Below are 13,186 nucleotides of genomic sequence, written 5' to 3'. Positions count from 1 at the left end.
GAACACTTTGAATGTATAAGTATTTTACACCATGGTTATGAGGTCTATTTCATCATCCTTGGGGCTAATTTAATAGCCTCATAAGCCCGGGTTACACAGCAATAACTTCAGTTAATTATTTTTTAATTTTTATTAAATAAAAAAAATAAATTCATTAGGAATTTATTCAATATAATTTAATACAATTGTGTCTTCCTAAAGGAAGTGAATACAATGCATAAAAGTCTTTAGTTTATTTAAAATTTATTAAATATTGCCCAAATTTAATGCATGTGTATCTTTCAAATGAAGTTAAATACAATGCATAAGAGTTTTTTGTAATTTAAAATTGGTTAAGGACTCTTAGAATTCAATGCTATTATGTTCTCCAAATAAATCAAATATAAAGTATGGTGGTCCTTTAATTAATTATTTAATATTTTTTAATTAATAAATTTATTTAATTAAACCAAGTTAAATTGAATTAATAATCAAAATTTAATTCAAGTTAATTGAAATTTATTTTTTGTTTGATGGTTTTCTATATAGGAGTTGTTACTTGTATTCAATCAGAAGGTGGTTTGGCAAAGTATTTTCCTATTTCAGTTGGATTACATTAAGGACTAGGCTTAAGCCCATATATTTTTTGCTTCATTTATGAATGTTCTCACTAGACATTTGCATGTTGTACTATGGTGTATGCTTTTCGTATTATGTGTGGAATTTGATTATGTTGATCAATCTAGTTATTCTGTTATCTCGGACCTCAAAGCTTGTTGTGTACGCGGGGGGGGGGGGGCCCCCGGGGGGGACCCCTGCTTGGCTTCAAGTGCAAAGACAGAGGCTTCAGCTCCGCAACACCCTAAACTAGCACCGTAGCATTGTAAAACAGACTAGACAGTTTTTTTCCCTTTTTTCTAAAGGGTTGCATCCCTTGAGGTTATTTTACCTGCCTTTCTCTTATTTTTTGAGTAGTATATATTGAGAACAATGTATGTGAGAAATGAAGCAAGGAGAGAGTGAGAGAGAAGAGAGCTTGTACTTATTTCTCCAAATTTTCATAATGGATTTCTTGGGGTGGTGTGTCTCCGTGATTTTTTTTCCATATTTTGGGTTTTTCCACGTTAAATCTTGGTGTCTTTTACTTTTCCACTGCTTTTACTTTCTTGCTTGTTTCCTCATTGTGGTGTTTACTCCTCATCCTCCCCATCTTCTTGTTAATAAGACTAGAGAGGGAGTTGATAATAAACTTGAATTATGGAGGTCAATCTTAAAGTCTTAAGGCTTTCGTTTGATTAGATCTAAAATGAATATATGGAGTATAATTTTAGTAATAATTGATCTAGTGGGAAGATTGTGACTTTGGGCGATTAAGTCTTTAGTAACAGTACACATTTTAGATATCTTGGGTCTATTGTTCAAAATGTTGGTGAAATAGATGAGGATATTATTAATAGAATTCAAGTTGGATGGTTGAAGTGGAGGAATGCATCGGGCTTGTTGTGTTATAGAAAAATCCCTCTCAAACTTAAGGAAAAATTATATAAGATGATAATGATATCTGTAGTGCTTTATGGTGCAGAATGTTGGCCATTAAAAGAGAAACATAATATTAAATTAAGTGTTGCATAGATGAGGATGCTTAGGTGGATGATTGGCTTTACTCGAGACATGATATGAAATGAGCATATACGTGAAAAGCTTGGAGTAGCTCCAGTGGAAGATAAGATTAGAGCGAGTCGCTTTAGATGGTTTGGTCACATAATACGACGGCCTTTCCAGACCCAGTTAGGAAAGTAGATGTATTAGAATAACTTATGTTAAGAAAGGTAGATGTAGACCTAAATAGACTTCTTTATAAAATATTATAAATGACTATTATTTATTAGATTTAGATGAGAATTTGACTCTTAACATGACACAATGAAGAAAAAGGATCCATGTAGCCGATCCTGCATAGTGGGATAAAGGCTTGTTGTTGTTATTTGATGGTTTTCATTTAGTTTTATTTAAATTTTTAATAATTTATTTTAATTTTAAATAAGTTTTAATTAATTTCATTTAATTATTTTATTTTATTTTGGAGTTTTATTTTATTCTTATTTAATTTTTATTGATTTTTATCTTATTCACTTTATTTTAATTTATTTAGATTATATTTTTTAAAACTTATTTAAATTAATCAATATCTTTCATTTATTTAATCTTGATAAATTTGATTTAATTATATTGGATTATAACCTGTTTACTTTCACTAGACATTTGTAAGAGGATGTACCTTGGTGTATGCTTTTTGCTGATGATATTCTTCTTGTTGATAAGACTAGAGAGGGAGTTGAAGGTAAATTTGAATTATGGAGGTCAACCTTAGAGTATAATGGTTTTCGCTTGAGTAGATCTAAAACGGAATATATGGAGTATAATTTTAGTAATAATAGACCTAGTGAGGGGATTGTGACTTTGGACGATCAAGTCATTAATAAGAGTACACGTTTTAGATATCTTGGATCTATTGTAATTTTAGTAATAATAGACCTAGTGAGGGGATTGTGACTTTGGGCAATCAAGTCATTAATAAGAGTACACATTTTAGATATCTTGGATCTATTATTCAGAATGATGGTGATATAAATGTGGAAATTATCAGCATAATTCAAGTTGGATGGTTGAGGTGGAGGAATGCATCGGGCTTGTTGTGTGATAGAAAAGTACCCCTCAAACTTAAGGGAAAATTCTATAAGATGGCGGTGAGGCCTGCAATGCTTTATGGTGCCAAATATTGGCTATTAAAAGAGAAGCATAATACTAAGTTAAGTGTGGCAGAGATGAGGATGCTCAGGTGGATGAGTGGCTTTACCCTTAGAGATAGGATACGAAATGAGCATATACGTGAAAAGGTTGGAGTAGCTCAAGTAGAAGATAAGATTAGAGAGAGTCGTCTTAGATGGTTTGGTCACATAAAACGGCGGCCTTCCGATGATCCAGTTAGGAGAGTAGAGGTATTAGATTTGACTTATGTTAAGAAAGGTAGAGGTAGACCTAAAAAGACTTGGTTAGAAAATATTAGGAATGACATTTCTTTATTAGATTTGAACGAGAATTTGACTTTTAATAGGACATAATGGAGAAAAAATATTCATATAGCCGACCCCACGTAGTGGGATAAAGGCTTGATGATGTTGTTGTTGTATTAACCAGTTTACTTTATTATACACATCATGATTCATGAAAATCAAAGGAAAAATGCTAAATGTGGGTAATAAATCAAAGCTACGTATTCTTAAGCTTGTTACTAACGAGTAAAGTTCTACTCACTAGCTAGTTATCGGGCTTGGAAAATGAAATGCAGCGTTTCTACAAGAACCTAAAGTTTAGGGGATCCTATACACATGCAAGGCTTTGAAACCTAGGGGCTCTAAGTTTTAGGTAGTTTTCCTCATCGGAGTAAGTCAATGGTGCAAGCCGATTTGTTCTCACCTTGCAAAGGCGAGATGGAGGGAGGAGGAAGCCCAAGCTAACTGTCCAAGTATCTCCACATTTCCTTGCAAATAACATGAAGAGAGAGATATGTGTTAGAATTTGACAATTAACTTCTTCACGAACAAAATCGATGTCATTCATGTATATTATAATCAACATAAGAACATCCTATGATTTGTTTAGTATAAGATTGACATTCATTCCCACTGCTAACAAATGAATGTAATTATTACATAAAAAAGCTATATTTAATGAATGCAATAAATATTCTATCTCATCAGAATTTTATTTTCCAAAATATAATTACGTAAAGAAATTACTCAAATTACTGAGTGATTTCATGTCAAAACGAAGGTCAACGGTACCTTGGTGTATGCTTTTTGCTGATGATCTTCTTCCTGTTGATTAGATTAGAGTGGGAGTTGAAGTAAACTTGAATTGTGGAGGTCAACCTTAGAGTCTAAAGGTTTTGTTTTGAGTAGATCTAAAATTGAACATATGGAGTATAATTTTAGTAGTAATAGATCTAGTGAGGGGATTGTGACGTTGGGCGATCACGTCATTAATGAGAGTACACATTTTAGATGTCTTGAGTCTATTGTTCAAAGTGATGGTGAAATAGATGAGGATATATTATTAGTAGAATTCAAATTGGATTGTTCAAGGGGAGGAATGCGTCTGACTTGTTGTGTGATAGAAAAGTACCCCTCAAACTTAAGGGAAAATTTATAAGATGGTGGTGAGACCTAAAATGTTTTATGGTGTAGAATGTTGGCAATTAAAAGAGAAGCATAATATTAAGTGTTGCAGAGATGAGGATGCTCATGTGGATGAGTTGCTTTACTCTTAGAGACAGGATTCGAAATGAGCATATACATGAAAAGGTTAGAGTAGCTCAAGTGAAAGATAAGATTAGAGAGAGTTGCCTTAGATGGTTTGGTCACATAAAACGATGGCCTTTCAATGACCCAATTAGGAAAATAGATGTATTAGATTTGACTTATTTTAAGAAATGTAGAGGTAGACTTAAAAAGACTTGGTTAGAAATTAGAAATGACATTTCTTTATTAGATTTAAATGATAATTTAACTCTTAACATACACAATGGAGATAAATGATTCATGTAGCCGACCCTATATAGTGGGATAAAGGTTTGATGTTGTTGTTGTTGTATGTTACCTTCAAGTGCTCTCACCATCTTTTTATTTAATTATTTCATAACATTAAGGCTTCATTTGGGCAACTTTCAACCAAAATTTTTATTTTGCCTCCCCAAAATTATAAAATTATATTTTCTAAAGTGAATTTTGAAAAAAGCAAGAAAAAAACTGGACAATTTTCTTGGGTGTGCTTGGGGAAGCTTTTCACAGCTTTAATTTACAGATTGCTGCAACCCTATCTTTTTGGCTACAACTTGCTGTTCTTAAAAAATTGTTTTAATGATAAGTAGCTGTTCACAACTAGACATTCTAGTGTATTGTAGCTGTAAGGAAACTGTTTTTCAAGTTTCTAGAAAGCAAAAATGTCTATAATATCCACAATTTCAAAAACTTTGTATTTCTCACAATAGTTCCACAACTAATTTTACCGATGGTTGCTGCCATCCAAAACAATAACAAACACTATTTTTATTAACAGTTTTCCTTTGAAAAAAATGGTGAAGTTATCCTAAACAAGCCTAATACATTCTTACAGTCTACAGGCTTTTCTGACAGGATGTTCTGCTGGTGGTCTTGCTACCTTCATACATTGTGATAATTTCCGCAACCGTTTGCCAAAGGACGCCACGGTCAAATGCCTTGCAGATGCTGGCTTTTTCCTTGATGAGTAAGTTTTTTGTTAGCAAATTCTTTCATTTTCTGAATTTTTTCCTCTCAATGGTTTTTACCATTAGTCTTAAGAATTTTAGTTATTTTGAATTTACTGTCTTCTTTTTTTTTTCTCGACTGGTCTCTTTTTTCAGAAAAGACATTTCTGGAAAAGAAACCGTTCGGTCTTTTTTTAATGAAGTTGTCCATCTCCAGGTTTGTTCACTTTTTATGCTTGATGATTAGATCCGATGTCCATGGGTTTGTTCACTTTTTATGCTATACTAGATCTGATGTCCATTGAAAAAAAAAAGAAGCAGCAATTTTCCTTCTTGCTCATTCCCGTCATGACAATTTTATTCTCAGGGTGTTGCAAAAAGTTTGCCTAATGATTGCGTCACAGCTATAGAGCCGCCCCAGGCATACCTTCTATCATCTTTACTTGTTGTTATACACTTATACTGTCATTAGCTAATTGATTAATTATTGTCTTTTGTTGATTATGGTGCTCAAAATTCTCAGTTTTGGTTATTATGTTTTAAATGTCAGTGCTTCTTTCCTCACGAGCTTATCAAAAGAATAAATACACCGCTTTTTATTCTCAACCCAGCTTATGATTTTTGGCAGGTAAAGTGCTTATAATTGATATTCCCTTTTATTTGTGATGCCTGATTCCTGGAATGCACACCCTTCAAAACCATTTTTTACCTTTTCAGATTCAACATATTTTGGCACCATTAGAATCTGATCCTGGAGGACAATGGAGGAGGTGCACGATGAATATTCGCTACTGTAATTCTAACCAGATTGAAATCTTGCATGGTAGTGAGCTTAGAGCATGCATATAATGCAAGAGCTATCTTTGTGTTATTTATTAACTTTGGAATTCAAGCACATCTATGTTTCCACAGGTTTTAGGAAAAGTTTGCTTGATTCCTTGAACAAATTCCAGCGAAATAAAAAGGGGGGCATGTTTATCAACTCCTGCTTTGTACACTGCCAAACGATGAGTAATATCACATGGCACTCACCTACTTCTCCAAGATTAAGTAATAAGGTTGATACATTTTTGTTATTTTATCATCATGATTCATGCTACCTTATCATTAGCTATAAGTTTTTGGCAATTTAAGAAAGTTGCTGTATATAATTGGTGCATATGAGAAGTTTGTTATTTTTATGATGAAGAAGATGTTCATATAATGCAGCATCAACGAGGATAAACGAGGAATGGGCTTCATAAAGTTTACTCCACATAATTGGGATGAAGTTAATAGTGATCATTTATTTAACATGGAAAGGTTTTACTTGCTAAATTGTAAAAGATGAAAATGTCCATATTATCACAGGCTAAAAGTTGAAAGACTTTCTTTCCTAGAGTTGCATTACATTCTTATGACATACATGATTGGAGTAATGCTTAATTTACCTTCATTGCGGCCTAGGTCTTATGTTTTAGTCACATAAATTATCTTTTTACAATATTCGGATTAAGATTACATACTTATAACTCCTCAGACCCTTCTTTAGTGGGAGTTTCATCCGTTAATTAGAGCCCAATGCCCATTTCAATCTTATAATTAATTTGTGATTATCTCAATGATATAAAAAGTCTTAGGATTTTGGATTGGCCAAGACTCTGTGATGTAGAATTAAATGCCTTAAAGGAATGAAATAAGAATTTGCACAAGTTCTTGAATTAAGCCCGTAAGATTACCACTATTAGCAATCAAAACAACGATAAAAAACAAAAGAGGGGTGCCTACGCTTAGGCTAAGCCACATGCCAAACACTTGGAGATTCAAAACAAGTAGAAATTCAATAACATGCAAAGTAAATAGTTTTCAACAAAAATCCCTAATCTAACAATTATATTAGAAGCAAACAAAGCACTCAATCCTACGTTTACTAAGCTTTGGCAACGGCGAAACAAAATCCTACGTTTACTAAGCTTAGGCAAAGGTGAAGCTCGGCTCCTTGTGAATATCCATCACCTACAAGATTAGGGGGATTAGAGAAGTAAATAAAAAGGGGAAGAAGTTCACCCTTATCAAAACCCGGTAACAAGTAGCGAGATGTTGAAGAAGTTTGTTGTAGCTCTCTGATAGGAAATACTTGATTTCAAGTATTTCCAAATCACTTCTACAGCAAATCTCGATGCAAACTGCTGTTCACAGCAGGAAAAACAGCAAAACAGTGGGAAAAACAGGAAAAAGCTGAGAGAAAATTGGAAGAAAAGCTTGTATTTTACTAGTAGAAGAATAAAATAGCAAGATACAATTGATCCTCAATTCGAGAGGAGGATCGATCTCTCCCAAATCTCTAGACGCCGCTAGAGCCCAAAGAAAACCTAAATCTACGAGATCTCAAATTTCAGCCAAATTCAAGATCCCCTAACCCTAGGAAAAACATATATTTAATGCATACAAATCAAAAGGAATTCCCTAAACAGTCCCTACATTCAAATTTCTCTCTGAAACCCCCAAAAAATCCTTCCTAAAACGCTCTATATGAGCGGTCGGTCGCTCGTTCTGGCGGAAACTCCGCCTGTTTTGCGACTTCGCCCCCGAACCGGTCCCGCCTGGACTGGTCCAGTGGACCGGTCTAACACTCTCTTGAAGGTTCAACTTTCTCACAAGCTTGGACAGTAGTTGGTGGCGTTGTGTATGACTCAGACAACAGTAATCAAGCTCGAACCTTTGGACAACAAGTAGCCACCCTGTGACAGCAATTCCGGACAGTTTCTGACAGTGACTGTGGCTCCCCAAAGGGCTGGACAGCAGGGAACTTCTGCTGGAAACACTGGACAGCAGACAGGTGGCCTTGGACAGCAGTTTTCCGGGGTTAGGAAGGGTGGACAGCCTCTGCTAGCATCCAAGAACTACTGGACAGCAAGATGGGCAGCTGGAATCTCTGTGACAGCTCTCTGTTCTTCACTGGACAGCCACTAGAATCTGTCCAGAAATCTGGACAGCCAGTTGGAGAGGAAACTTTCAGGATTTCCTCCTTCTGGATGCACGTGAGCTTGAAGGGTATGATAGGGAATTGTTTGGACAGCAGTGGAGGGAAGCAGGAGTTAATCCCCTTTGATTTAGGCTTAGGTTTGGAAAGAAAATTAATTAGGGGGATGGCGCATGGAACCGGCCAAGAGAGAGATGGGAAGATTGTGTCTGCATTCAATGAATGTAGACCAAGGCATTAATTATAATTGAGAATTAAATCTAAGATTTAATCTCAGATTTAAGGTGATTGCAATCTCAATTGGGACCTTCCAAAAATAGGATTAAGAGGAAATAGGAAAGATTTGAAATCTAAACATGATTTGTTCACATTCAAATATTTTCCAAACTTAAGTGGGATTAAACAAGGAGGGTGAGGGAATTTGGAAATAAATCCAATTGGATTTAATGATTTGGGGACTGCGGCATGAATGGACTAGGAAGGATTTGTGGGAGAGATTTGAGTTGCTATTTTAAGATTTAGAATTTAGGAAAGTTGGAATTAAATCCTAATTGATTTGAGATTCAAATAGGATTTAATTTAGGAAACTTTTCTAAGATAGATTTAGTAATTTAGGAAAGATTTTTAATTTCAAATTGGATGAATTTGAATTCAAAATCTGCCCCAAATTACATCAATCTAAAATAGGCAATAACTCAAAGGGAAGGAGGAAAGCTAGGGGCCAGTGGCATGCTCGGGCCGGATGTGGAGGCCGGTGGTTAGGTGGTGTTGGGGTGAAACCGATGGGGTTGGTGGGGAATTAGGTGGCTTGAGGTGGTGGTGGTGGAAACCGTTGACCAGTGGCAAGTGGGGGGCTAGGAGATCCGACGACTAGGAGGAAGAGAAATTGAAAAGGAAAGAATGATAAAACAAACCACGAACCCGGCCGTCTCCAGGTTGGTGGGTGATCCGTTTTCCCTCCCTAGGGATTTCTCCAAAGCTCTCTCCAAGAATTCTCAAACTCTCTCAAAACACACAAGTGCAAGAAATTTTCATAATATTCATTCATTAATTTTCAAAGAGAACATAGGGGCTATAAATAGCCTCGTATATAAGACTCAAAATAAAAGACAACTCTGCCCTCAGGGCTTACATACGACCTCCCTTTAAGTAAGGGGTAAAAATGGAAAAAAACTTAAATAATAATAAAAGACAAATAACATAATAAAATAAATACATGAAATAACTCAAAATACATCTACGCGATCGTGGCCGTAGATCGACGGCCATGCATCTGAAATGCGATTCATGCTCTGATTTCCCCATCACTCTGGCTAAATATGACTGAGATTTAAGATAGATCTAATATGTGATGCAAACAATAATGCAATAACTTGATGGATTGGTTGAGCCGATCTGTCCAATCAACCTGTCCTAGCAAGGGAGCCGGTCTAGCTGACAGGCGGAAGAGCCCCACTAGTGTGGGCAATGGGCATGGAGGGAGAGGGGGGGGGGGGGGGGGGGAGGTATTCGAAGGAGGAAAAGCAATTGGGACGGTTGTGATCCTAAGGTGAAAAATTTGAAGATACTAGTTTTTTAGGAAGAAGATGCTCACGGATGAATTTATAGGTGGAGCGATATTCTGGAGGGGAAGGATCTGCCCTAGTATTAGTGGAGAGACTTGCAAGAATCGTTGCGATCATGGATGGAGTTCAAAGACTGTTTACTAGAACATTTTCGAACCAGTCGAGAATGAGACTTTTATGAATAGTTATTTGCTATGATGCAGGAGGGAACTGTGATAGAGTACAGGGAGAAGTTTGAGTACTTTAAGTTGATTGGGAATGTTTTCAGAGACTTTATGAAAGGGCTGAAGCTTGATATTCGAGCAACTGTTTGAGCATAAATACCACGTGGCTTAGGGGAGGCTATGGAGTTAGTCCAGCTGGTGGAGAATAAGAACTCCTTGGAGAGGAGTAGCCGTAGCAGCAGTTCAGGTGTCTTTTATTGCACAACCACTACATTTTTGACACTAAAGGTGCAGACAGTGCCTATTCAGAAGGATGCATCGAGGGATAAAGATTATGGAGTACGACCAAGGGGAACTTCAAGAGGTTGACTGAGTCAGAAATTGAAGAGAAGAGGGCCAATGGTTTATGCTTTAGGTGCGATGAGAACTTCGCTCCAGACCATCATTGTGAGGACCATTCGTTACAGGTCCTAATAGTTTGCGATGAGAAGGAAGATGCTGTGGAGGAGGTAGTAGAGGAGAGAGATGATCACATGCACTTAAATATTGCAAAGGTATCCATTAACTCAGTGGTCAGGTTCATACCGAACCACACTATGAAGGTTAAAGTTAAGGGGAAGATCATACATCAAACCTGTCTACAAATTTATTTCCAACAGGATTGTGGATCAGTTGGGATTGAAATTAGTGGATATTGGGGGCTTTGGGGTTATGCTGAAAACAAGAAAAGTTGAGAGTAGAGAAATTTGTAAAAGGGTTATCCTAATCCTTCTAGAGGTTCATGTATTGGAAGACTTTCTATCATTGGATTTGGGGAGCATATACGTGATACTGGGAATGAATTAGCTGCAGAAGTTGGGGAAGACCAATATTGATTGGAAGGCCCTAACGATGTAGTTTAAGGTTGATGGGAGAATAGTGGTTATTAAGGGGGATCCTAGCTTGTTCAAAACTATGTTTTCATTCAAAACTATAGTAAGGGAAATCCAAGGTGAAGGAGTGAGATTTTTGGTGGAGCTGCAGTGTTTGGAAGAAGAAGAAGATGGGGAGAAGATAGAAGCACTAGACATGGTTTAACCATTCCTATGGTAGTATCTAGAGGTGTTCTGCCTATGTGAAATTATGGAGTCCATAGTGTTAGATTGAAAGTATGTATTCCTGAGCCACTTTTAGAGAGAGTTATTCATGATGCTTGGGATCATTTTGACGAGAAATACAACATACCATCCACAGACTGATGGGAAGACCGAGGTGATGAGCAGGAGTGTTGAGACTTATTTGAGATGTTTTGTATCAGAAACACCCAAGACCTAGTTGAAGTAGTTGCCTTGGGCTGAGTACTGATACAATACATCATACCATAGTGCAGCACAAAGTATACCCTTTAAAATCCTTTATGGTAGCGATCCTCCTCACTTGGTATACTACGGGACCAAGAGTACTCTAGTTTCATGAGGTGAACAGTAGTTGGAAGAACGGGATATGATATTGGGAGAGCTAAAGGGGCACTTATCGAGGCACAATAAATTATGAAGAAGCAGGTGATGGCATAAAAGGCATGTGCAATTCGAGGTGGGTGATAAGATGTATTTGAAGATTCAACCCTGCAGACAGAATACCTTAGCTCGAAGAAGAAATGAAAAGTTATCTCCACGGTACCATGAGCCTTATGAGATTGTGAAGAGGATTGGTATCGTGGTGTGTCATTTGCAGCTACCCCATACTTCAACCATACACCCAGTATTCCATGTGTCCCTACTGAGGAAAGTAATTGGTGACAATAGTCCATCAGTGACGCTGCCGATGACCATGTAGAAGAAATGGAGATGATCCAGGAGCCAATGGAAGTGAAAGGAGTTCGCTCGACAACCGAAGGAGTTAGGGAAGTGCTGATCGAGTGGAAGGATCTGCTCAATTATGAAGCAACATGGGAACCGTATCGGATGATTCGACAACAGTTTCCTTCGTTCCACGTTGAGAAACATGTGGCTCCTTGGCTGAAAATTATTGATAGATCGGCTGAGCCGGTCCATCCAATCAACCCAGACCTAGCAAGGGGGACCTGTCTGGCTGGCGCACAGAAGAGCCCTTTGGGTCTCACTAGTGTGGGCGGCGGGCAAGGACAGAGGGGGGGCTCCGATGATATTAATTCCATCTTTAATTACTTATCATATAAAATCAAAAATTGGGAGGGAATTACAAAGGTTTGTAAAGGGAAAATTAAAGGATTGATTTGAATTCATATTCGGTAGGGGATTATAAAGGTTTAGTTGGGATTAATTAGGTTGTTTTATTTTCATTAGAGAATTTTGTGTTTTGCAGTAGTTTTCTTTGGAGTTTCTAGTTGCGCCTAGGGTTTGTAGAGAGTCGATCTAACTCTCGAATGGTAGATTAACTTGTATCGTGGTTTGTTGTGCCGATATCAATAAAATTAGCCCATAATCTCATTATTTCTCGTTGATTTCTGCTGCGATTTCTCTTCGTTATTGTTGTTTTTGACTATGTGGATATCATATTCCTATCATAACCACATAAAATTTCATAGAACACAACTTATTAATCCAAAATAACAATTGACTACCTTAAGTAAAACAGGCAAATAAAAGAACATAGCTCAAATGAAGGATATTTGACATCATACACAAAATTAATGACTTGAATTTAGGATCAAGAAAGTTTAGCTCGGGGTTAAAATTTCATGCAACTGTAATAGTTAGATTATTGTGAATCTGAATCTGATTTCAACCGATAATAACGAAACATAGTAGGTGAAAATAGAGGAGAAAAGAAGATGAAGGGAGAAGAAATCACTAGAAAAGCAAGCCTCACACTTGTATATGGAGGTGGCACCTCTCAAAATTCTTTAAGCCTTATACTTGATAAAGGAATTTAACTTTTAAAAGAGAATAATTTATATGTTCTAATAAAATATTTATTCAAACATTCATTATTTTTTCTACTTGCATCAAATCTTTCATAATCATTAAAAAAAAACTTAACTAGAGGCTTAGCTCTTTTAGAGTTTAGAAATGACCTTGGGTAGGATGCCTAATTGGGCAAGGCCTTGCGAACTTGCTTTGGCCAACTAAACAAAGAATGAACATGTTGGGATATATGTTGACGGCGTAGGTTTAGAGTAATAAAATATTGGCGGGTCAACTGGAAAAGGCCTATCGACAAGAGCAGGTCAATTGAAAGGTGTAGGACGATATGTTGTAGTTAGTCGACT

At 36.6% G+C, this 13,186-nt stretch overlaps 1 protein-coding gene across 5 annotated transcripts in view; it reads left to right on the top strand.

Moving 5' to 3' along the window:
* Positions 1-13,186, top strand: part of LOC110115850 (pectin acetylesterase 5) — a 34,904-nt gene that overhangs the window by 10,484 nt on the left and 11,234 nt on the right. For all 5 annotated transcript variants that reach the window (XM_028693542.1, XM_020849239.2, XM_020849238.2 and 2 more), the window contains exons 6-11: positions 5,162-5,286; positions 5,423-5,483; positions 5,634-5,687; positions 5,817-5,894; positions 5,984-6,089; positions 6,179-6,324. In XM_028693542.1, the coding sequence (XP_028549375.1) occupies positions 5,162-5,286; positions 5,423-5,483; positions 5,634-5,687; positions 5,817-5,894; positions 5,984-6,089; positions 6,179-6,324 (570 nt within the window). The remainder of the gene's footprint in view (positions 1-5,161; positions 5,287-5,422; positions 5,484-5,633; positions 5,688-5,816; positions 5,895-5,983; positions 6,090-6,178; positions 6,325-13,186) is intronic.

This window comes from Dendrobium catenatum, unplaced genomic scaffold, assembly GCF_001605985.2.
Source record: "Dendrobium catenatum unplaced genomic scaffold, ASM160598v2 fragScaff_scaffold_315, whole genome shotgun sequence".
In the NCBI taxonomy this organism is placed as follows: domain Eukaryota; kingdom Viridiplantae; phylum Streptophyta; class Magnoliopsida; order Asparagales; family Orchidaceae; genus Dendrobium; species Dendrobium catenatum.
The sequence above is the reverse complement of the archived record's forward strand: the minus strand, read 5'-3'. Positions and strand labels throughout refer to the sequence as shown.